The sequence below is a fragment of the Dermacentor albipictus genome, chromosome 1 (assembly GCF_038994185.2).
Source record: "Dermacentor albipictus isolate Rhodes 1998 colony chromosome 1, USDA_Dalb.pri_finalv2, whole genome shotgun sequence".
In the NCBI taxonomy this organism is placed as follows: Eukaryota; Metazoa; Arthropoda; class Arachnida; order Ixodida; family Ixodidae; genus Dermacentor; species Dermacentor albipictus.
This window is the reverse complement of record NC_091821.1, coordinates 498,679,518-498,705,206: the sequence shown is the minus strand read 5'-3', so window position 1 is coordinate 498,705,206 and position 25,689 is coordinate 498,679,518. Positions and strand designations below refer to the sequence as shown.

Below are 25,689 nucleotides of genomic sequence, written 5' to 3'. Positions count from 1 at the left end.
AGTTGTAGTTTATTGAATACTTAGTGCAGATACAAAAATATTGATATTTAGTACAGGAAAAGGTCCCATAGTGTAGACATTGTAAGGGGACCCTTTATATAGTTAAGAAAAAAACACCAATACTACTTAACACAAATGTGGCACTCGAAAGACATTCGCACCCGTCGAACAACGATTACATTGTGTGAACTCCTAGGTACATTTATTTTTCACGTAACCCTTAGTAAGTGTCACTGTATTTGTTTTCTCTAATCGTTGCTTTTATTACGATCGTTTCTAGCACAACTATGTCGGCGAAGATACGTAGTCGGCTCCCTCTTTAAGCACCAGCACCTTTTTTTAAAAATAGAGCTTAAATCAAGATATACGCCATTAGCGGTCACCACCGTGACTGTGGCGTTTGTAGTTATTGTTTTTCGTCCATGTTGTGCTGCAGCCTAGTGGATGTAGGAAACAACCCAACAACTGGTGCTGAGCCGGTATTACTGTTCAGGTCCTCCGTGGCTTCTTTGGATCGCTGAAGCATTCCGATAAGGTACTGCTAATGGTGGATACTATAGTATGTGGCGCAAGGAAATAAATAAATAAATAAATAAAGGACACGGGACAATGAAGAGGATCGGGGATTTGTGTACTACTTTGTGTCAGCACCGTTGGGTTTCATACTAAAATTACTGGAGTAAAAGGGGGTGATGCGTCCGTTCAACTATCTTGGGAACGATAGATAAACATGGATTTTTTTCCTACGAATTGGCCTCGAACGCGGCTGATTATTTCATTTTCCCTCGTGATTACGCTGTTTTATGATGCTAGTCAAACAACGTTTCTCTTGAGTGATAGACTGTGTTACGCTCACAACTAATTCTCTCTAGAACGCAATTATCATTGAATAAGGAAGTCTCGACACTTTTGAGCATATGCGTGCCGATATAGCGGTAATATATTGTAACAGTAACACTCATAACGAATTACTATGTTGCCCAGCTGAAACAGCTCCGGTTATTTGAGATGTTTCGAGCCAATTAGGATGGCAACATTAAGATGCTAAAGTAGGCTAAACATTGTGGCACGGGAAATTCGCGATGACAGTTGTCAAATTAGAAATGAGAACACTGTCTAAAGCAAGGAGGACAAAGTTAAGGCAAATCACTGCACTGTACCCACAATTCCCTTTATGGTTGAAACACTGCACTGTATAAAGCGTGGACATGAGCGGCATAGCTTCTAGTTTTCTTGGTATGAAATTGTATGCCTAGCACACATTACAAGAGCGAGAAGGGGATTCTAGGAGCTCAATATTTTGTTAATGAAAACCATGCAAAGCTGCCTCGAGAGGCTTACTGGTAAACCCTGGCGCTCCTTAAAGACCCTAGGAGCTGAGGATTCAAAGCGAAATTTCAGGGGATCGCGTCACGTGTTGGGATTGAAGGCAATGAGAAAATTGACGCTCTTGTGCGCGAAAAGCTATCACGTGCCCCAAAATTGGGAGCCCGGAAAATTTGGAGAAAACCACACGCTACCTGCATTCATTTTGCGGGCGCTCCACAACACTTACTCACGAAGGCGCTGCCCTACTGTGTCGCATTAGAACCAACTCCGCGTACATCCAGGCCTGGTTGTACAGGACTGGGCGATACGCTTTCCAGCTTTCTACTTTGTGCTGTGAGATCGGTGATGCCCCACGTGGAACACTTTGCCTGGTTATGCACGCAGTTTGACTTGGAAATGAAGGCGTCGTTTCACTCTCTGCAAAAGGAACATCGTACACACGCGAGCTATAGGAAGATGTAGTGTTTCCAGAAGGGCCCGCAGTAGTCGGGAAGAGAGTTCTAAGACTGTTGCCTGTCTTTCTTCGGGACACGGAGTTGGGAATGTCTGGTGACACGCCCTTGCTAAAAATGCGTGAGGTGCTCAGACGGAACAATTGCCGGCTAAACATGTCAGGCTAACCACGCCTGCTGCTACACCATCATCACCTTACGAATAAAACATACAATGAAGCGAGATAAAGCACAGGGCAGATTAATTGTTACGTTTGTTTGAAACGTAGAAATAGTAAGGGGGAGGGAAGTTGTGGTGACAGAAATTATGAGTTTCCGCAGGTGTGGGGGGGGGGGGCGCATTATGCGTGCGATACATACCACCGTGGCGGCCACCCTCCCGCTCACTTTCGTGGTATTAGCGTATGTGTACTCAATTGGCCCTGGGAGTGTTAACCAGCGCCGCTCATGGCCAACCGAGCGAATGCGGAGCGTTCTTTTGAAACTCCGGGTGGCACCACCCACAAAACCCTTTCAAAGGGGACACTCATAAAATCGATTCATCCACTCAAAAGCACTATCGGTACCTGAGCCGAGCACCACGTGTCAATGGTCGGATCGCATTTCATTGGCCATCCTTTTCATCGGCGCGCGATAAGCGTGTAAAAATGGCGCCTGTGACCGTGCAGGGTGAAAAATATGAAATATGATATTGGAGTATGTCGCATGTAGCCGAGACAACGCAATGCTCTGAATCACCACTAAACGTGGTAAACTAGTCAGGTGAAAGATTGGGCCAGTTGGATTTGCATCGTGCTAAACAAACTTGACTGTAAGAACACAGTGTTGCGCTACGTTGCGCTACAGTCCTCGTGAGTTCCGTCGTAATCCTTGCGTTGGTGCGATGACACACGCGTGTGGCCAGGACAGCCCAGGCTGAGCCCGTTTTTCTCTCGCTCTGCCGTGCCTTCAGCGATTGTAAGTAAAGCACGGAACAAGTGCAGCTGTGCCACCGCACTCTGTGAGAGCTTCGTGTCACAGGGCGGATGAATGAAAAGCAAGAAAGAAAGCGGCTTGCGAGGGCGCACAACCAGTTGCCCCGCCAAGGTGCTTCCTCTATGCACGCCGGTCGCTATACAGTACACGGGGAGGCTAAATCGAGCGTTCGAATCGGCGTAACTATATCGGGAAAACGCATGCTTCGCCTTTGTGTTCCGAGCTGTCGCGTGTCCAGTGTAACGGTCACAGCGTGGCGCTTGTCCACGTGTCTCCTTCGAGTGTACGGTGTGACGTGACGCGACGTTGTTGGCGAGTTTGCTCTCCTTGGGCCTCGCAGAAGCGGGGCGGAACTACATCGCGAAGTAACCCGAGAAAAAGAAGGAAAGAATTCGTAGCGCGGGCGCCCTCTATTTTGCATGCAGGCGCAGAATAGAAAGGCCTTTGTGGTGGTTGGGACACGCAGCGCAGCTGTGCGTGTTCAGGGGGCGCCTCCTTTCAAATGCGCCGCTGGCGCGAACTTTACCGTCGCTGAATCGCGCACGTTTGCTCAGAGTCGAGGGGAACGCCCCTGCTCGATCGAACTGGCCGCAGCGTGAGGCCGTAACCACACGGCGCCTGCAGAGAATCGTAGAATGCGGCTGGAGGATTAGCGACCGACAAAGGTAGGGAGAACGTCGACGCGAGAATGGCGTCACCTTGTTAGGGCGCACTTCAAGATTGGGTGGCTTGCCAGCGCGAGCGACGAATCCTAACGGCGCCAAAACAAGCGCAACGGGAATGACTAAATAGAAAAGCTTCGGTGGCGTTACCCAACACTCCGTATCAAACGGCGCTCACAAAGGTAAATAATTCTGGAACAATTATTTAACCTTGTTTATTTTTCTTCTGTGGCCTCGATTGCAAGTGATGGTTAAAACGAATCAAGAGTCAGTACTGTTGCTTTATTGAGAGGAACGAGGGAACATATGTGATCTCGACACATCTGATACGTATTTAATTTCTTTGGGCAGTCGACCTTCGGAAAGCGGACATCACGCACGTGGGAATTGTGAACCGACGCAACATGATGACGCTCGCTTTGTCAGGATAGTTGCCGTCTTATCCAGATGCTTCGGCGCTGATAGTTCGCATAAGGCAAGTGTGTTTTGCTATCACCATGACGATCACCATTATCATTCCGTTTAATGCTCATTGCAGGGCAAATGCCTCTCCCGTCGATTTAGTGGAAAGTAGTATACTTGTGTCTGTGAATTTCGACTTTCATGAAACGCTGTTCGAATTCGGCTAAGAAGTTCTCGACGTGTTCTTAAGATTGGCTCACGCGCAGGAACGTCTATATTCGAATGAAAGAACATTTGCTGCTGCGAATTATTGACAAATCCACCATTCCCGTTTCAGCTCTAAATCTGATATGCATAGAAAAAATTTCCGGCTTTCGGAATGGGCGGGAAGTGGTTGTGTCTGCATCATATAGCTTACACGAAGCGGGCTATACGACGTATGTCAAGAAATCGGCCCGTCAACACTTGGACGCTCTGCTACGAGCTACTTAAAAATCGGCAGCATGTTGAACTCCTGTGACGCGTCAAGGCGAAAGCCTGCTGCACACGTGGTATTGCATTAAGCTGTACGACCGGAAGGGTCAGACTTCTTGCAAGACATAACGAGCTGCAGTGTGAAGCAAAGCTATTGCGCCGTTGGTCGATCTCCTCAACGACGCATGCGAGGACCTAATGCACCATTATACCTGAATGATTTTTTTTGTCGTTCTTTCTTTCTTTCGTTCTTTCGCATTGAGCCTCGAACGGCGTCGTTGGCGCCAATCCAGGGAACCAGCGCTTACTGCCGGAGTCCCGATGCGCCGCAGTGTGAGAACATATTTGTGGAGGTTGGAAAACGGGAGCCGAGAACGCTGTAGACAGAAGCAACCGTTCACAGGGGTTATGCCGTCCGGGATCATTAAATCGAAACTCATTGGGAAACCGCGTGTTGTTTTCGGACATTGCACAGGAGCACCTTCACACAGCGTGCAAGGCTATAAATAACCAACTATAGCGCGTGGAGGCAAAAGTTCCTATCCGGGGAAGTTATGCGTTGCGAATAAATAGATATCTCGAGAAGAGCTTGCCAATTGTTTTAATGAACATTTAGCTGGTTGCACATGATAGTACAATTCTCCCAAGCGTATTCATTGTTCATTCATTTATTTCTGTATTCATTTATTGAAGACATTCCTTATGAAATGCACTGGGGGCGCGACAAAAGGCAGTGAACGTGCCTGACTGGGCTGCGCCACCCTTGGCAGCTGCGGTCACACAATTTATTTATTTATAAATACTGTGATCTCAAAGAAGATCTTAGCAGCGTGGTACACGAGTAAGTTCACAAAACAAAATAAATACAAAAATGGGGAATTGCACTAAAAAAATTCTTCGCGCAAGCGCTTCAACGTTACTTCAGCGATCTTTCCCACACAAGCTCACAATGCAGTGCATATCACAACGTAGGAGAAACGGTAGTATCTCTTTCTTTTTTTTGCCTACGGATAATTGAGAATGTTGTAGAACTTTTATGTGGATAAAAATAGTAGAGCATTATATATAAATAATATACAAGTAAAACCAGTAAAGTACGTTTTAGAATTTATTATTCCTGCCCTTACGCATATTTGAATTTGGTGCTTGAGACAGGAAGATTTCCTCACGCAATTAAAGAAAGCAAATTGGCTGTCGTGTAAAAACGTGGATATGAAAATTTCGTGTCGAATTATCGACCCATTTCAATTTTACAGGTATGCTCGAAAGGACTTGAAAAGATTATGTGCTCCCGGATAAGAATTTTTTTTTTATGAAGAAATTATCTTATCTGACGCTCACTTCGGTTTTAGAAAAGTAAAATCATCTGAAATCGCCCTGCTAACTCTAAAAAAAAAACGTTAGCTCAGCACATAGACAATCGCAGTTAAGTTATTTATAGACTTCAGTAAAGCTTTTGATTCGCGAAACCGTGACGTTGTTCTTCACGAGCTTTCGATTTACCGAATTTCTGGAACGTCCTTAAACTTGTAAATGTGTTACTTTATGAACAGATGCCAGTGCGTGTGCTCAGGTAAGGAGCAGTAACGTGTGCTTTCTTTAGTCGGAGGCGCGCCCCAAAGGAGCGTGTTAGAACCGATACTTTTTTAACGCTTATCTGAATGTTAATACAACTGCTTACTTTATAATGTATGCTGATATGACTGAACTGTCCTTTTTTCTGGTGCCGATGTGAATGAATTAGTAAAAAGATGTTGCTTTGCGCTGGGTAATCTCAGCTTTTGGGCGCAGTCAAGCAGACTCAAGAATGTTTTTTTTAGCTAAAGCAAAGCTATCGTTTTTTTTCGTGTCAGAAAAAAAAAGACATTTTGTGCTTGAAGACAGTATTTCGTACAATGGGCAAACAATAAACACTGTCGAACGACATGAAGTGCCAGGTGTCACACTTTCAACGCTCTAGGAACGCGCACGTAGATAATCATGGCGAAAACATTTGGACGACGCTTAAGCTTCGCCTTTATGAGTGGAATGCGACAGCATCCAATGATCCCCGAGTGCTTCTCGTGCTTCCCTAGAACTGCGGCTTAAAAAATAGAAATAAATTATGGGCTTTTACATGGCGAAACCACTTTTTGATTATGAGGCACGCCGTAGTGGAGGACTCCACCTGGGGTTCTTTAACAGCACCTAAATCTAAGTACACGGGTGTTTTCGCATTTCGTCCCCATCGAAATGCAGCCGCCGTGGCCGGGATTCGATCCCACGACCTCGTGCTCAGCAGCCCAACACCATAGCCACTGAGCAAACCGTGGTTGCAACTGCAGCTTATGGGACCGTAACGCTTACCGGGAAACGCTGGCGGCGAATGCTATGCGCGAAGGCGAGCTTTGTGGCTATATTTTCGATGGCGTGCAAGGAACCGAGGGGGCCGCGCCGCTACTGCTAGGTCAGACCTGAAATGGCAGCTGCAAAACGCTATCGCGTTACAAGGGGCTTTGTGTTTGATTTTCCGCGTACCAGAATAATGTTCTCTCGTATATTCAAATTACAATCCGACGCTATCGTGTCTTTAGGTCAATTGTAGGTCGTACTTTACGATTTTCTACGTATTTTACCTTGGGAAATTCGATTAGTTCAATAACTTCCTCGCGCCACATGGAGGGCCTGCGTGGTTGGGTACGCGTGGTTCGAATTTCTTTCTGCCGAAGCGACCTCCGACGCCTGATTTTATGCGACACGGGAGCTTAACGCTTTCGCGTTAAAAACTGTCTGCAGCTATGCTGCAGCGTTATCACGGTGCCGAGACATTGTTCCGCCTCAAATTAAACGACAAATCTATCACGCACTTTTTGCGTCACACTTAAATTATTGTAGCGTCATATGGGCGGCTACCACAAAGCCATCTGAAAATTTTCACTTTACAGAAAACATTTAGTCACTTTGAAAACTTCGACTACATGGCTCCGACGCGAGACATTTTCTGCAAACGCAGAATTGCAAAAGTAGAACACGTATACCATTTTCGTATTATGCGAACGTTTTATTGTTCAACTAGGCGAATTTGTGCAATTCCCAGCTTCGATTCCGAACTTAACACAAGAAGGCAGTAAACTGTGCATGCGTAAGAAAGCAACATGCTTAATTCCCTACCTTTTCAACAAATTACAAATTTCAGCCGCTACAACATAATACCAATTTTATTTTGAACGGGCGTAAGGACGCGATGCGATTCGCAAAGAACAGGCTGCTCCGGTATTTTGTGAATTTGAGGGCGTAACATGTTTGCCGTTCTTCCATTGCTTGCATTTTAAGTGACCTGACTTTCCTTGATATATTACAGTTTACTAAATATGGTGCGATAGTTTCTTTGTTCTTTGCGTATTATGTACATCGTGCATTTAAGGATGTATAAGATGAGTCTCTGTGTAATATGATATGTATGTTCTTTTACGTAACTCTTTACTTTGTTAACTTCTTTCTGGCTATACGGCTTTTGTTTGGGCATTTGTGATTGTGTATTCTTTGCCCGAGAATGTCGTGCTGCTATGTGTATGGGTTTCTCGACCTAGCCAAGCTGCAAAAAAGCGGCTTTTAGTTCAGAAAGCTTCCTCGCCAAGAAAAATCAAAATTGAATTGAATTGAAATGCATCCGCTCGCAGGCGCTAACGCGTCCGAGATCATCCAATTAAAACTTATTCCGAAAGAGCATGTTGGATTCCACTATGAACATCGTGGGAAAAAATGTGGCATTATAGCGTTGGTAGCTTGGCGAGTACGTTCGATGCATATGTGCCTTTCTTACCTACTCTCTGCAAGAGAGGAAACAACTTAATTTAGTCGCAAGAGGTCCTTCGCTCTGTGAGGAAGAAGAACGGCACGTGGAGAGTTTCGTCGCCGTCGTGGGTCGCGCGGTCAATTTGCCCGTCCAGCTGAGCGATCGTTGCTGCCGCTGTGTGTCTGGCTGTCGCTGGACGACTACAACAAACCTCGTCACATTTGGCGTAGGTGCTGGATGCGCGTGTAAACCTGGAACTTCGAAGCAGGGCTCTGGCATGCAGTCCCGTCATGGCGGAAGACCTGTCACCGCGTCCAACGGCCGCGATCTCTGCCGTGGCCTGCTCGGGCGCATAGCGACAGCGCGACTCTGCCATTTTCAGCTGGATGGGAGACCGTGACCTGGAAGACTGGCTCACCTTCTCTAAAAGGGTGACCAACCACAACAAGTGTGACGAGGCTACGGAACTAAACGACGTCATATTCTATCTGAGCGACGTTACCAACTTGCGGTACCAGAACTTTGAATCCGACCTTATTGTCTCGGGCGGAGTGCAAGACTAACTTCACAGAGGTGTTCGGGTGGGCTTCAGCCAGTCTGCAAGCTTCGCACCTATAGCAACGCTTGCGAGAACGAGCGCAGCAGAGCGGTGAGACATTCATAAGTTATATCGAAGATGTCATGGATCTCTGCAAGCGTGTCGATGCGACAGTGGCAAAAAGCGACGAGATCAGGCATATCTTAAAGGGGGTTGACGACGATGCCCTTCAGATGCTGTTGGCAAAGAACCCCAGCACTGTATGTGAAGTAGTAAATCTCTGCCAGAGCTATTATGAGTTGCGCAAGCAACGGCTCGCCACGCGTGATTCACTCGTATAGGCTCTCTCTCTGGCTTGACCGTGGCCGCCGATGGCTACTGAATGATGGCGCAGATTAAGCAGTTTGTTCGGCAAGAGGTGGCCCGCCAACTTCCATTGGTGTCTCTGATACAAGAGACGCCATCTTCTTCGGTTACGGCCACGCTGTAGCACGTCATCCAGGAACAAGTCTCTGAGTGCATTCCCCATGCCTTTCACAACACTCCTGCTGCTGAGCTTTGCGTAGGTCGCTGTGATGCCCGCAACCCCGACCCGTGCCGTGTTTCGTGCACCAACGCGGACACCACCGTCTCCCGCCCGCTTAGTGCCACAGTATACTAGCTCGCAGAACACATGGCGCACACCCGAAAACTGGCCAAATTGTTATTCCTGCGGAAGTGCTGGCCACGTGGCGCGATTTTGTCGGCGCCGGATGCCAGCTACTTCTTGCTTCTGGCAACTAACTTTCAACTACCCCCCAAGAGAATTTCAACGCCGTACTTCACCGCATACGCCTTTCGGTTCTGCGAGCCCATCGGTCGAATCTGCTTTCGCCAGTCGTCGACAACCTTCCCCTCTCTGGCGCTCAATTTCGCATGTGAGGCGTTGTCCTACCACTCGGCCCCAGCAAAATATTCACCGCACTTTCGCAGGTGACATCTTCGTGCCTTGCGACATCTTTAAGGCCTCCGATTTCCCGTCGAAACGTGATTGATGTGATCGTTGAAGGAGTACAGACATTAGCCCTCGTAGACGCAGGAGCCGCAATTTCGGTAATGCATGCCCGCCTTTGCCGCATACTTCAGAAAGTGCTGACGTCGCTTTCAGGTATTTCGCTACGTACAGATAGCACGCAACACATTGAGCCATTAGGAGCCTGCACAGCCCGAGTCGTTATTGAAAAGTAACTTTATCTTATTGATTGTTTTGCCCTCATACAAGCCGTTCTTTCATTCCTTCAGAAAAAACACGACGAACGCACCCACGTTTACACGGACGGTTCTGTCTCCTCTGAAAGTTCAGCTGGAGCAGTGGTACTTCCCGCTCAATCTGTCACTATGAAATTCAAGACGTCTCACGTTACATCATCGACAGCTGCAGAACTCGCAGCTATCCGTGCTGCTCTGGAGTTTATTGGTCAGAAATCGTCACATTTATGGTCCATCTTATGTGACTCGGAGGCAGCTCTCCAGTGCCTGACGTCCCCTTTCAACCACGGACCAAATGTGCAATTAGTCGCAGACATCCGACTACTCCACCATTACGCAATCGACAAGGGACACAACATCATCTACCGGTGGATACCGGGTCTCTGCAGAATTTCGGGAAATGACAGTGCGGATGACCCTGCCCGGTCGGCCCATGATGGTGTCCAGATTGTACCCATACCGCTGTCAAGAACAGATGCAGCCACAAGTGTTCGCTCCCTCGCGCGCGAGTTTACGCTCTCTGCGGAACACCAGTGAATTCACGAACACACGTCTTCACAGATCGGATCCAAGTTTGCAACTCAGTCTTCCTCCAGGGTTGCCACGAGCGGAAGCAACACTTCTGTGCCGCCTATGGCTCGGCGTGGCATTCACGAACTCCTATTCCTTCCGCATTGGAGTGGCCGGCAGCCCTGCTTGCGACACCTGCGGCTGCGAAGAGACGATCGCGCACCTCCTCTGTGACTGCCCGCGTTACAATGTGCAAAGAAAAGTGCTCGTGACCGCGCTCGAATAACTGCACAATCGCTCCTTCACAGAAGAGAAAGTTCTAGGACACTGGTCCAGACGGGTTTCGGCACTAAACGCCTTAAGGGCTTTGCTCAAGTTCTTAAGGACATGTGAATTGTGCGACCGCCTTTTACTGTTGTTGCGGGTAACATCGCGTTACTGTGTGCATTTTTCTTGTTTCTTTTCTCTCTTCTTTCTCCTTTTATTCCCTTTACCCCTTTCCCCAGCACAGGGTAGCCAGCCGGTATTTACACTGGCTAACCTCCCTGTCTTTCCTTTTCTTTTGTCTCTCTCTCTCTCTCTCTCTCTCTTTTTCTCGCCTCTTGTTCTCACGACGTCATCTTAGGATGGGATTTTTCTTTCAAGCCATCGCGTCGTCATTGAATGCGCCCACGCCAAGGTCGCTTTCCTACGTCTTTGTGACACGTGGTTTAAAGAGCAGCCTCCTGCCAAACTTGCCGTCACAAAAGGCACTGACATATCTCCGTAGTCGTATGTGATCCTCCCCTTGTCATGCGACTCCCTGTGTGACTCCCCGTGGGCTTTTTATGCCGTCTGACCTCTTCGCCCGTCCCCGAATGGTTCCTCTGCCATTCGCTGTGTTTGATTTCCGTGCTGGTGCCCCATCGATGCGTGTTTCTAGCCCAACGCCGCTGCCGCTTCATTTGTGAGGCCAGGAGTGCCTCGGTCGTGCTGAGCCGGTGCACTTAATTTTCATCACGCACCCATCTGCCGCTCACATCGTCGCTGTAGACCCCGTGCCTTCGAGTTCTTCACCGCACCCGTTTACCGCATCCATCGACCGCAACCTTACTCTGGCGCAGCGTGACGAGCTCCTCCGTCTTCTTCATCAGTTCGCAGCTTCATTTGATTGCCACTTCGGATTGAGCGACAGCTGTCTCCCACACCATTGACACTGGCTCTCATGCTTCTCTCCGGCAGCGACCTTACCGGTTTTCGGCCACAGAGAGGCGGGTTATTGACGAGCAGGTGACCGACATGCTCACTCGCGGCATTATTCAGTCACCGAGCAGCCCATGGGCATACCCAAACGCAGGCGCCGTCCAATCGTATCGTCTCCATTCTTGTCGCCAATACGGAGGCAAGCCGCCCAGGTACCCCCTCTTGGAAACGCAAGGTCGGGGAATGCATACGGGGGCTAGAAGAACACAGCTTCGCTGTAAAAGAAAGAGGGTTCCGTCTGGTTTTGCGTCTGTTAGTGTCGTTTGAATAAGATCAAGCGAAAGGATCTCTATCCTTTGCTGCGCCTAGACGAAGTACTTGACTATATCCTCTTTCATTTTTTGATGTGCCTGACGCCGCCAACAGATCATGTCGTGCACTCTGTGTTTAGTTAAAGAACTGTGGTTTTTCTGATCATATTGACACGTGTACTTGTTTATCTTTCTTCCGGTGGCCCCTTGTCGCGGGTAATAAATGCTATACGTTATCGCTCGGCGCAAGGCGCGCCTGCATGTATTAGAACATTCTCGAATCTTGTAGCCGATTTTATCTGTCGTCTGAGTGGTCGCTGAACATTTTGTAATCAGATTGCATGCGTTACGCGAATAGTGTGGCCACCAGCCTGGAATGTTCGATGAGTCAAGTATTAGTAGCCGACGCGTCTGACCCGCAGGTGAGATTTTGGCGATCGACGACTCTGAGGCTCGAGGCTATCGGTGAGCTTGATTATTACTTATTTTTTCATGGCCACAAGTTCGCCCCCCAAAAAGTTAGTTTTCGCTGCCGACTGTCATGCTAAGTCTGGTACGTCACCGTCACGGCAACGTGACAATGTGGCCATGCTCTGATTACAGCGCCAGCACGCCATAGATATCTATGACCTGAGTCGCAGGCCGCATGTCGTGCCGCCCTGGTACCCTTTAAAGCGTCGACTGTGTTTGAGCGTGTCCGTAGGCAAAATGAGACCACGACGTGGTTATCAAAACGGCATCGCGCTACGATTAGCAGGTATGAGCAGCTCCGTACACGAAATTTTCGCCGCCCTAAAACACGGATGGCGACGTGCAGACACACATTGCGAAGGCTGTTGGACCTCCCGCAATGCTACGGGTGCCCGCATTTCCGGCGTCCGCGTTCCTGGGGATATCGACGAGCAACACCGCGCCGGCAACCAAGTTATGCGTCGAGACACGTGCTGCTTGAATGTTATTTCCGCATGCATGGCTGACATGGTGCGGAAAAAAGAAATCGACACGAAGCATCTTTGATACATTTTGTCATTGAAACTTGAGGATATGATTAGTTGGTATATATAGTTTATATAGAGATATGATTACATAGAATCTACAAAGCTTCCACAGCTACTTAATTTTTTTTACAAGTAGAAAGTTACCTATTATGAAAGGGGTCAGGCAAGGAGACACATTCTCTCCAATGCTATTCAGTGCAGGCTTGGAAGAAGTATTCGAGCTATTAAACTGGGAAGGCTTACGAGTGACGATCCACGGCGAATATCTCGGCAATCTTCGGTTTGCAGATCACAGTGTCCTGTTCAACAACACTGGGGGTCGCATTACAACAAATGGTTGAGGACTTTAACAGAGAAAGTGTAGAAGTGGGGCTGAAGATTATTGTGCAGAAGACAAAGATAATCATGAATAGCAAGGGAACAAGAGTTCGGTATCGCCAGTCAGCCTCTAGAGTCTGTGAAGGAATACGTTGACCTAAGTCAATTACTCACAGATTACCCTGATCATTAGAAACACATTTACAGAAGAATAAAAAATGCGTTGCTCTGCATACGGGGGGCATTGCCAGATGCTGACTGGGAGCTTACCACTATCATTGAAAAGAAAAGTGGGCAATCATTGCATTCTACCCGTGCTGACATATGGGACAGAAACTTGAAGGTTGACAAAGAAGCTCGAGAACAAGTTAAATACCGCGCAAGGAGCCATGAAACCAAAAATGTTAAGCGTAACGTTAAGAGACAGGAAGAGAGCGGTGTGGATCAGAGTGTAAACGGGTATAGCCGATATTCTAGCTGACATTAAGAGAGAGAGAAAACAAAAGGAGCTGAGTAGGTCATGTAATGCGTAGTTTATATAAGTGGTGGACCGTTACGTTTACAGAATGGGTGCCAAGAGAAGGGAAGCGCAGTCGAGGACGGCAGAAAGTGAAGTTGGGTAATCGAAGTAGGAAACTTGCAGGTGCATGTTGGTACCAGCAAGCGCGAGACGGGTAATTAGAGATCGCTAGGAAAGGCCTTCGCCCTGCTCTGGACATGAAGATAGGCTGTTGATTTTATATACATATTTATTTATTTATTTATTTATCAAGGAACCCACAGCGCCAAGGGATTACAGTGGGAGGCGGAAGGGAGGGTACATACATATGCCACCTCTGCTAGCGGACAGTGTTAAAAGGGATAACAAAAGGGGAAAAACGAACAAAAAAAAAGGAAAGGCCTTAGCAATGCACATCTACATTCTACAACATCAAAAAGAAAGCATCATTTTATTCAACCCTCAAAACATCACACAGCAGTTTATTCCATTCCCTAATGGTTTTAGGAAAGAAAGACATTCTAAACAATTCAGTTTTTGACGCAAATTCACGGACCTTAAAATCATGGTCAACACGGTTGGATCTATAAAAAGGCTCTTGCACAAACTTTTCGCGATCAACCCGAACAGCTGAATAATAAATAGCACGAAAAAACTTCATACTCAACCTCTTTCGGCGCATGTCGAGCAATTCCCAGTTGTGTGGTTCCTTCGTACGCGATGCAGTGTACCGAGCCCCGCGTGTGCCAGATACGAAGCGAGATCCGATGTTCTGCACCCGCTCCAACTTATCTTTATCTCTATCAGTAAACGGGTCCCAAACCGTATACACGCGTATACCAGAATCGACCTGACATAAGTCTTGTACAAAGTTTCCCGACGTGACTTTGGAAAAGTGTTTGCATTTCGGCGAAGAAATCCCAGGATTTTGCATGCTTTAGCAGCGACATAATCGACGTAATGGCGCCAATTTAGTTCAGGAGTAAAATAAACACCTAAATATTTAAATTCGAATACCTGTTCCAACATTACATTCCTAATAACATATTGTTGCACATCAGGGTTTTTCTTTCTTGTAAATTTCATATGAACAGTTGTAGACAAATTCAAATTCATATTCCACTTGACGCACCACTCTGAGATTCTGTTCAAGTCTTCCTGAAACATCTCAGCATCACGGTCACAAGTGACTACTTTATAGAGAACGCAGTCGTCCGCAAATAACCGCATTTGAGTCACCATTCCGTCACTAATGTCGCTCACGTACAGCAAGCGGCCCCAACACGGAGCCTTGCGGAACACCGGACACAACTTGCACCCTCTGATGCTGAGTACCATTCACCATCGCATACTGCTGACGTAAACGTAGGTAATCTTTTGCCCATGATATCACCTGAGGACTGATATTGTGAAAGGCCATTTTTTTAATGAGTAAACAGTGCGTCACGGTATCAAAGGCCTTCTTGAAATCCAAAAACACAGTCCACGCTAAGACGCCTGTCCAGATGAAGATTATAATTATAGAATATCCAGTGGTATATATAAGTGGGTTACCTAATTACATTAGGACATTAATTACTGTTACAGAAATGTTATTTATATGTTTACATACACAAGTATATTAGTATGCATTTTATATGTTCAAATAAGTATTGTTATTCCGATAATTTGTTGGTTTCGTGGTACTACTACTACTACACCGAACATTGATGTTAACTGCAGCATGTAGTACTAGAAATTTATTTAAAAATCGCCCAAGAAGGCAAGTTTGGCACCAAGTAACAACACCTTGCAACCATGGAGCACAGGCTAAGAGGACGATGACGCTTTGTACTCTCCGTTGCACGCGGTGTCTTACGAGGCTAGAGGAGAAGCAAAAACAAAGAAATAACGTTTATACGTCCAGTCTAGGCAGTGGGGCTGTTATTAACCCATCAGTCATAACCATCGCGGTGCGAAAGAGCGGGATCTTGATAAGCGAGACGATTGCTTTGCTATGAAATTCCGTTGTGGCGCCGTGATACCCTCTTGTACACAATCATGAAACAGGTGTAGCGTCATGTGTACGTGTACCGGATGTATCCCCAAGATGTGGTGTGTAGCCGGTAAAACGATATTCAACTTGTTTCAACGTCGCTTCCTCGCTAGAATTGCTTGCAGCAGGAGGAAGGCCTCGCGTTCATGCCAGCCACTCTGTTTATTTCGTGCGTGACGCGTCTGTCGCATCACGCGATCCTGTTTGCGCGAGTGTTAAAAGTTGAAGTTGTTCATCTGCCGCCGCATCCGCTAGGGCTCGCAGTCGCTTCTCGCGAACAACTGCCGCGCCGCTCTCGGTGACAGCGACATCCGTAGGAGCGGTCGCCAGCTTGGACAATTGTTCATTTGGAAAGTTTCTTCGAGTAAGCATTTGGAATAGGGGGCCCGAATGTCTACCTCCTTCTTTGTGTTGTCTTTTTTATACATTGATGATGCCATGCTTTTGCTTTTGTATGTTGGACTAAATAAATTGTTATTATTATCATCGGCACCATCCTTGTGAAGTTATGTTTACCTGTGTTTCTTTGTTTTCTTATTGTGTTTTCACACACACACACACACACACACACGCACACGCACGCACGCACGCACGCACGCACGCACGCACGCACACACACACACACACACACATACATACATACATACATACATACATACATACATACATACATACATACATACATACATACATACATACATACATACATACATACATACATACATACATACATACATACATACATACATACATACATACATACATACATACATACATATAATAGTGATTTTTGTTCATTTTAGATTGGCTCTCCGTTCTGTTATTCTGTTATTTTGTATCTTTTAAATGTCTGCCACTCATATTTTAAGCGTCCGTTAAGAAGTTAGGCTGCTACGATGCCCGTGGCCGTTCACGTTGGTTTTTTTTTCCTTCCCTATAGCTTCCGAGCACATTTCCTTTTGGACGCCGGTCTTTACGAATAGGCGTGAACCTTACAGGAGTAATTGTCGTCGCCAGATTTTTTGCTCCTGTACACCGAAGTCCCCGAATTCACGATAGTGCAGTTTGTCACGTGACGTAGAGACTGCAATGGGGGCATAGCCTTCACAAACTCATACTTTTTCCTCATTGAGGTGGCTAGCTCCCCCGTATGCAACCGCTGCAACATGGAGGAGACCGTCTAGCACCTCTTGCGCCACTGCTCTCGCTCAGCCGACTGGATGGTTGAACATTTACAGTGTTTAAAAGATGCAGGATGCGTGGACTCATCCACGTCATCAACCCAGTACGCTACGCGCGCTCTTGTAACTTTCTTTAAATCAACGGATCCGAGAAAACGCTTACAGGCACCCTCTGTGGGCTACTTACTGTACCCGTGAAATCTCTCTAATTTTGCGTTTGCCTGTTTTGCTTTCGATCCCCGATTCCCTTTTCCCCCGTGGAGAGTAGTAAATGGGGCACCTGGTTTGCTTGCGCGCCTTGTTTTTCTCTCTTTCTCTCTTGCACGCGCACGCGATTTCCCATGGGCGGACTGACTACTGAAGGGCGTAGTCCGTCGCCATGCGGCCCAGTGCTGACGCCATTCTCGATGTGCACGCAGGCGGACACTTCGCGTCGGCGGCGGCGCCCCCAGCAGCGGCAGGGTTCGTCAGGCGGCACACGGCCGAAGGCTGCCGCACTGCGCCGTTCGATGGGCGGGTAAGGCACCGGCATGCTCTTGCGCTTTCAGGGGCTGCGACCAGGGGTGGGCAACCTCGCCTAGTTCCAACCTCACCAGGTCGACCTCAGCCTCAGTGTTACCTTGACCTCAGAAGGTGAGGTAAGGTTGCCGATTGGTTGAAATTCTGTTGAGTGAGGTCAGCACTGTTAACCTCATGCGCAAGGTGTAGGTTGAGTGAGGTCGGTTGCTCGATGAGGTCGGGTGTTGAGGTCTATCTTTCCCGCCGCTGCTTACGTGCGTGTCTGCTCGTCCCGAGCCACTGAATGAGTAAAGAGCAAGGCGCAATATAGACTAGGACAGAAAAAGACCACAAACGACAGGACCGGCGCCACCCACAACTAAGTTTATTTCTGCATCAATAGAGCTGATTTGATCTATTGTGCCAGATATGATTCCCGAGTGGTCGATCGATTGCTGTATTTTACTTCTAATGTTTCCTGTGTGATTGGCTTGGTTCACCTACACAAGGCGGGCTTCATGCGGAAATAAACTTAGTTGTAAGTGGCGCCGGTCCTGTCGTTTGTGTACGTCTTCTGTCCTGGTCTATTGCGCCTTGCTCTTTACTCATTCAAGCACGAACCAACTAGGGCAAGCAAGAGCTTTACTTGAGCAACTGAGTCTGCGGTAATAATTCTACTTTACTCCCAGAAAAATGTTTGCATGTTAGAACTATGTCTACATATAGGTATTGGCCATAGAAGTATGAGTGACGTCCCCTTACACGTGACATCATCAGGACGGCTCCACTGCCGTGCCGCGCGCGTGCTCAGTCCTTGAGAACTGCTTTACGTGGTGGTCGATGGAACTGCCGCACTCGTGTTTTCAAAAGCTCGCGAGTCTTAAGGTTTGCACAGCAGGTATGTTCTAGTACACTAGTCGCGGCGCGATGGAGTGGCCAGAGTCGTCGCTTGACACGAAGCATGGATCACACCTCGAGTTCTGTGCTAGCCATCACTGTGCTCACGTGCGCGTACGGCGCGTTTACCTTGCAAGTACTTTGTTCCGTGGTTGTTGCGCATTGGAATATATATATATATATATATATATATATATATATATATATATATATATATATATATATATATATATATATAGCCTGCCTGCTTTTTTTAAATGACAGACAGCAGCATTCAATGTTGCGCTGCCGTTTCTATGCTGTAATGAGTTCTATGCGTGTGTACAGCATACCATGCGCGGTTTGCCGCACGCTCTGCTCTCCACAAGCATTTAATTTTTGTTGTCTTCCATGCTACTTAAGAACATTTCCAAGGCAGTTGATGCCGTTTCCCGAAATTAGGTAGTCGCTGTGGCGCATATCTGCGCTAAAGTAACAATGTGGCAAAATGTGGCATTACCTCGAAAATGTGGTGTTAGGTAAGTAAAAATCAGCAGCGTTAAATGGTCTGGCGTGACGCAACCTCAACATGTTAACAAAGTTTAGAAAAAAAATATTGAAAGTATCGCGTGGCTGAGTGCTAGATCCCGTACTTGATGTTCTTTCGCGTATCTAGTGAAGATTATCCGTTTTTCGCATGAAAATATTTATTATTTATTTACTTAATGCTGCCAACTGCCTTTTGAAAGCTAAAGCATGGAAGTACGTGTCACAAAATATTGTAACAAAACAAAAGAAATAAGAACGAAGCAACTGATTAATGCGCGTGAATGCAAAAAGCCGAATACAAAGTGTTCATTATACGCAACTAAGTAAAACGCATGAGCAAATAAAGGATAAGGGGTGCGCACGGGTAAGGGAAAAAAGTAGCGAAAAGAAAGGATGCACAAGAGTAAACACTTAACAGCGAGCCACACATCGACTGACATGCTTTAGTTTAATGACACAGCTTCCACGAAAGACTCAACTGATAGACGACAAGCGACGTCATCTGTCAGTTTATTGTAATATTAGATAAATCTCAATAAAAAAAAAAGACTAGTAGGCGACCGTTCTGCAAAAGAGAGAGTACATTATCAAATCAAAGGGTTACAATACCAAAAGGTTACAATACTAGAAAAAGCCACAGCGGAGCTCCTCGGTTGATATTTGAATGTTTGCCGCGGATTGCTAGATTTTCCGGGGTTATCATTTGTCTGGAACACCCAATAGAAATGCGGCCAAAAGTTACGACATACGTTATACAGAAAAGCAGAGAAAGGGCGCTATAACCTGAAGCTATTCCAAGCTTTTCTATTCCAATTTTGTAATCAACCCTCCGCGATTGGTCAAAACCTTTTTTGGACCATCCCCCCTTCGCCTGTCTGTCACGCGACGTCACGAAAACCACGATAGCTCTCCATCTGATATGGCGTGTACGCACTGATTATGCACGATTGGACTGAACAAAAGCAAAATAGTCATTTCTCTAGAAGAGTGCGCATTTGGGCTGGTTGGTTCATGACTACGAGCAATAAGAAACAGCGCTAAACAGGACGAGTGAAGGGACTCAGACAGCAGCGCTGTTAGTCAGCGCGGTTGTCTGTGTCCCTTCACTCGTCCTGTTGTTTAGCGCTGTTCTTATTACTCGTAGTCATTTCTCATTCGATGCCTTTACGCCATTAGCCATCTGCTATTCGTCAAAAGGTTTCGGGCTGCACCCACTTCGCCTGCCTGTCACGCGACGTCACAAAACCGCGAAAACTCACCACGTTAAAATGACGTGTACGCGTTAAAGATGCATTAATATGCCGAACAAAACTGAATGTTTTTCTGAATAGCAGCAGGCTGCCCCATTCCGAAAGGAATAGAAGATGGCTGCCGTCGATCGCTCAGGCACTGGCTACTCGCACCTGCCGGAGAGCTTGGGTTTATTTGTATATATACAATAAAACTTATTGCGTGGCTGTGTAACGCTTTCTAGCGCTTTCGGCACGTTTACGACCTCGCTCTGCCAACTTCCTTGCTGAGGATCCGTTTTAGCGACATTCCGAACCTTACGTTGCACGCCGCCGCGATTTTCGACCAGCCACCGCAAGCTAAGCAAGGGAAAGCGGACAAATCGCAGACGCCGGTGCTATCCTCCTTGTCTGGTTATCCTCTTTCGCTGTGCTGGCTCGGCCCTATCGGAACCCTCTCTACATGAGCCTGCTCCTCGCCACTTGGCAGCCAATCACAAACGAAAGACCGCTCAATGTAGGCAGTGCTATTCGTTTTGAAAGCAAAGTGACCTCCTATAAATTAAGAGAGCGCTTGACTGGGCTGTTGAGTCAGCGCTGTGGGTCACCGCCCAATGTTTGCGTCGGTGGTTGCGCAAATTTGACGTCAGGAGATTGGGATAAAAACATATTGGAATAGCTTTACGTTATAGGGCCCAAAGTTACGTACAACATGAGGTGTCAAGGTGCATGCTAACATTCCTAGACAAAATAAGCTCCATTAATTCCATTCCGCCACAATCCATAAAAGCGACACGTCACAATAAAGGATGCCGCTTGGCCCATGCGCGTTAGTCGATTGAGCGTCAGTCTCAGGATCAAAGAATACAGTGAACACCTGACTTCGGATGCATACTGCTTCCTTTTTGTGTTGTAACGCGCATAGTACGCGGGCGCGATTTATCCATAGATGCAAATATAGATGCTACCGTGTAACGAAAACAGGCTGTAGCTTTATGCTAAATGCATGGTTTTTGTATTCTATTCAATATATTTTTTCGTATGCGTGCAATACCTAATTCCAAAATAAAACTGTAAAATTAAGAATTATCTAATTAGGCGCAAGGAAAATAATTTGAGTATCTCCAAGCGATGGCAAACCTTACCTTGGTTCTCTGCAGCTAGGTGGAATTCGCATATTTTTTAGCGCTGGCTAAAGTTAGCTGCATGGGACGCCCTGTATGGTTTGACTGAGTGAGAAGAATCAAAGGAGCTGAGGGGCTCGTTTCTGTTGTAACGACCGTCCCAAGCGAAGAAACTCCCCACTGGGGAACTGTCGTTTTCATTCTTTGTAATCATTACTAATGAAGCCTATATCGGTACTCTTGAAACTAAGACTGCCGTATTTTGAGAGATCAGCAACTGCAAAGAGTATCGTTAACACTATGACGATCTCCCTAGTAAACTCATCTCCACTGCCACTCTTGTGTTTGGTGATTGAAAAAAGAAGTGTAGTGCTCTAGTGCTTTCTTTTTTCTTCTCTCGCATAATTTGCCCGTCGACACGCTCACCTTCGCTCCAACGCGTCCTGTTCAGAAGCTTCTCCAGTGTTGTTGCAGACGCAATTCTCCCGTTGCCTGCGTTATCCGCACGTTCCTTGGCCGCACAAGATGCTGCGTTTTAACTGCGCCTCGGTAATGCGAAATCGAAATGTCTCAACGCGCTCGCTTGCCTGTGAAGAATTGATGCCGCTTGTCGACGCATGCGTCCGTAGCGTAATGGTTTCAATATCGGGCATGCTATACTTCGTTTATCTTTCGGCGATTCTGCCTTCGGACAATTTCAGTGGTGTTTATTTAATTATGTATATTAAAGTGCTTTGTTTAAAATGGTGAGTTCCCAAGGTCGCGAAGCCGTTTGAAGTCAGAAGGACGAAGTTTATAGGGAAATATATATATATATATATATAGAGGGTCCTGCATATTTCGCTGTGTATGTTCGAAAAAAGTATTAGCGCTCACTGCGGCACTGTTCTTGCTCAAATTTTGCATAAAGATCGCATTATTGAGCCTACGTCGTTTTACTTGGTACAGTTACTTGCTTCGTTATATTAAGAAAGAAATGCCAATTTGCCTGCACGTATGTGGATGCGAGTTGCTGCCGTGACGGCGCAGGTATAAACTTGCATAAACTGCAACAACTTCCTCAGCGTGGACGAGTCGGGCGATGGGATGGGACCCCTGTTGACATGACCGACGCCAACTCTTACAACAGCGACGGCGGTCCCTCTGTCCACTTTCTTCAGCATTTGCGTATACACGCGTGAGCAGAAGTGTTCGGACCACCGGCTCGCTGAAATAACGTATTCGTAATGCAGGCGCACAAACTGAAATTAGCGAGCGCACTAGGAAACTGTCAATGCTGAGTTTGAACTGCAGTCCTCAATTTCGAGTTACATTCAAAGGCGGTGAAGAAAATCGGTTTTATCGCGGTGTCTCCTGTCCGCGCACATTAGCTAGATTTGGCCGTGTCAACTTTTGACGCTCATTGGAAAAATATTATTTGTCCATGATTGATTTAGCAGTTGTATATGAAAGAATTAGTTCAATTACTAAAGCTTTCTTATCTTGATGGTCTCTTAATTGGTATCATATTGTTTCTGAGTTCCAGCTCACTTAAGTTCAACAGCGGCCCCTCGTAGGTCAAGGCGGAAAGGCAGACGGCAGCAGCGTCGGCTGTCACAGCCTGCGCGCAGACGTGATGGCGGCGGGGCTTCGGGTTATTTTGTCGTCTAGGCGCTGCTCGACAGCCAGCGTGTTTTGAAGTTGAACTGACTTTGAGATGTTCTCTTCTGAAAATTAATTTTGTCGGGAGAGAACGAAGACGGGCTGGCTGCTCGTCTTTACGACTTGGAGCAGCTTGCAGACCCCGACACTGCGTTCGTTAAGGCGAAAAGCTCGTCACAAGCTGGAGAGCGCCTTATTGTGCGCAACTTCGAGCTCCAGGCAGTTCTGGGTGTGCATACGGGGCAGACGTCATCTCTCGCGTCGGAAGCAAGTCTAGTATAATGAAAAGTTCTTCTCTTGGTTTCTGTATGCTGTGATTTTTCCAGTACTTTCAGAGAAGAAAAATAAACACCTTAGAATACGCGAAAAACCACAGGACAATAAGGGCGCTGGGCTTCTAGTCTTCAAGTTGTTTCGTTATGTCCTGTCCCGTTGTCTTTTTTTGCGTTTTAATTGTTTCTTTTTTGCCCGATGCAGTGTGGTGCTGTTATATAGCTTTACGAGCAAGCACGTTTGTGTTAGACGTATGCTCGGGCAGTGGCATATCTTTTGTGGACGGTAAGAAATAAAAGCCTAAATGCAAGCCACGTACTCGAAGAAGGGACGAGCAGAAGTGTGCCATTTGTTCGCGTTATTCGCAGTGATGTCCGGGCGTCCGCCAGAACATTGTATAATCGGTTGTGGATGTCTCATATGTGTAATTTTTGAGCAGTCGATATGTTGCATTGCATGCGCAGTTAGAGAAAAGACATCAAGTATATGCATGTAGCTTTCTGTGATACAGGTACAGTACCAATAACATTGCGAACTTGTCCGCTATCCATGGGGTGTATAGTCCTCTGGATGGAGAGCGGTAGGCTTGAGTTCGGCCTCGCTAACGCAGCTTGTGTCTGATATCTTTAGGTCCATGGCGCAGTCATAAGCCAGGAGATGAGCGTCCGCCGCAGGCACAGGAACCGTTGATACAGGACACGTTTCAGGCTTTTTTGATGCCGATCCCCAGGACATGATGACAGATACTAGGTCCGGCCTTGCCCGAAGACTTCGAAGACGAACCTCCTGCTTCCCAGAGCGATTGCACCTAAGGAAGCAGACACGCGGGTGTGCTAGCGCGGGTGTCGGAGAAAGGCCTTCGGGGCTTCGCCGTGGTGGAAATTGACTGCATGCAAGAGAATGCCGATTTGGAGTCGAAAGACGGTTCACCGTTTCGCTTCCACTTTGCCAAAGCAATGGCTCGCGCACTGTGTCTCTTGCTTTCACGGGTGTCCGCTGGCGTCACACTGCAAACTTGAACTTGGTTAATTTGTGTAGAGTCGGAAACTGGAGAGGGGGGGGGGGCGCAAAAAACGCCGTGTACCGCGATTTGAGAGTGCCTTAACCAGCCATTGCTGTTCGAAACGCTAAATAGGTAGTGTGGCAAGGCCAAGTATTGCTTTAGAAAATCAATCAATCAATCAATCAATCAATCAATCAATCAATCAATCAATCAATCAATCAATCAATCAATAAATAAATAAATAAATAAATAAATAAATAAATAAATAAATAAATAAATAAATAAATAAATAAATAAATAAATAAATCGGCAACTCCTACGTGCTGGTTCGCGTGATAGCTTTTTTGAAAAAAGTAAAGTGCTAGAGACAACGCTCTGGCATTTTCTGGTATTTAACGTGCCGTGGTATTTAACGACATCAAAGCGTGTCGGGCAGTTCACATCAGCCTCGTCAGAATAAAGAATTCAGGTGCGAATGAACAAACTTCTGCGCAGGGCAGAGCCCCGCCGAAATCACTCAATTACGAGGCGCCACAGCAGTTATAGGAATACTGCAACCTCCCGGATGATCACTGTACAACTGCAGAGCTCCGTATATGCGACGACCATCGTGGGTCATGCCTTCGCTTGCCAGTTTGCTTCCCGTGCCGAGGAACATGTGGCAATATGAGCCACGGCTTCGCAGAATACGATGGCAATGAAACACCTTTCCGAAGTTTAAAACGAGACTCAACTTGATCCGGAGCACACCTTGCATGCATAAGCAGGTGCGCTGTAGTCGATCATACTATGGTAAATAGATGGCTATACGGTTGCCCGTAGCAAACAGCAAGGAGACCCCATGCGAGTGATGGAAGCACAACTAGAGGCGATGGCTCTTTGCGTTATGTCTCCGTCTGGAGTTCAGCTCTAAAAGCCAAACTACACGCACCCGTGCCGGCGCGTGAAAGCTCGCGCCTCACGCATGCGTAGACGGTGCAGGACAGACCGCACTCGTCGAAACGCGGCGCGAGCACAGGTCTCCAATGCTTACGCACGCGAAACAAATAGCGTTGTCCAACGTGGCGGCACCCATGGCTCCCGCTTCAGCGTGAATTATCGTGACGGCTACGTCCTCGCTCGCGCTAATCGCCAGGAGGTATTGGAATGAGCTTTCGCTTTCCCTAAACTCACCTGAATTATGAGCGCATAGCGCGTCCACACTGCGAGGTCGTTCTGCGATTCCGACCTCCGTATAGGCATAACGAGACGCGTTCATTGCAACAACAGGATTGCGCTGGCCGACCGGCCCATAGGGAAACACACACAGGGTCCTGAATATTTCGCTGCGCGTGTTCGAAAAAAGATTTTGCGCTCACCGCTTAACTGTTCTTCATCAGAGTTTGCAGAATGATCGAATTTTGGCGTGCACTTTGTTTAGTATAACACTTGACACATTTAATTGCCTTGCTGAGCACAAGGTCGCGGGATCGAATCCCGGCCACGGCGGCCGCATTTCGATGGGGGCGAAATGCGAAAACACCCGTGTACTTAATTTAGGTGCACGTTAAAGAACCCCAGGTGGTCGAAATTTCCGGAGGCCTCCACTACGGCGTGCCTCATAATCA

The 25,689-nt window shown here is 47.0% G+C and overlaps 1 protein-coding gene across 10 annotated transcripts in view; it reads left to right on the top strand.

Moving 5' to 3' along the window:
- The window catches only part of LOC135920355 (glycoprotein-N-acetylgalactosamine 3-beta-galactosyltransferase 1-like), a 147,608-nt gene that overhangs the window by 48,255 nt on the left and 73,664 nt on the right, over positions 1–25,689 (top strand). For 8 of the 10 annotated variants that reach the window (XM_065454580.1, XM_065454586.1, XM_065454587.1 and 5 more), the window contains exon 2: positions 17,309–17,406. In XM_065454580.1, coding sequence (XP_065310652.1) covers positions 17,399–17,406 — 8 coding nt within the window. In that variant the 5' untranslated portion in view covers positions 17,309–17,398. Of the gene's footprint in view, positions 1–3,465; positions 3,601–17,308; positions 17,407–25,689 lie in introns of those variants that run through there. The other 2 variants (XM_065454583.1, XM_065454589.1) reach the window with 2 other exon arrangements.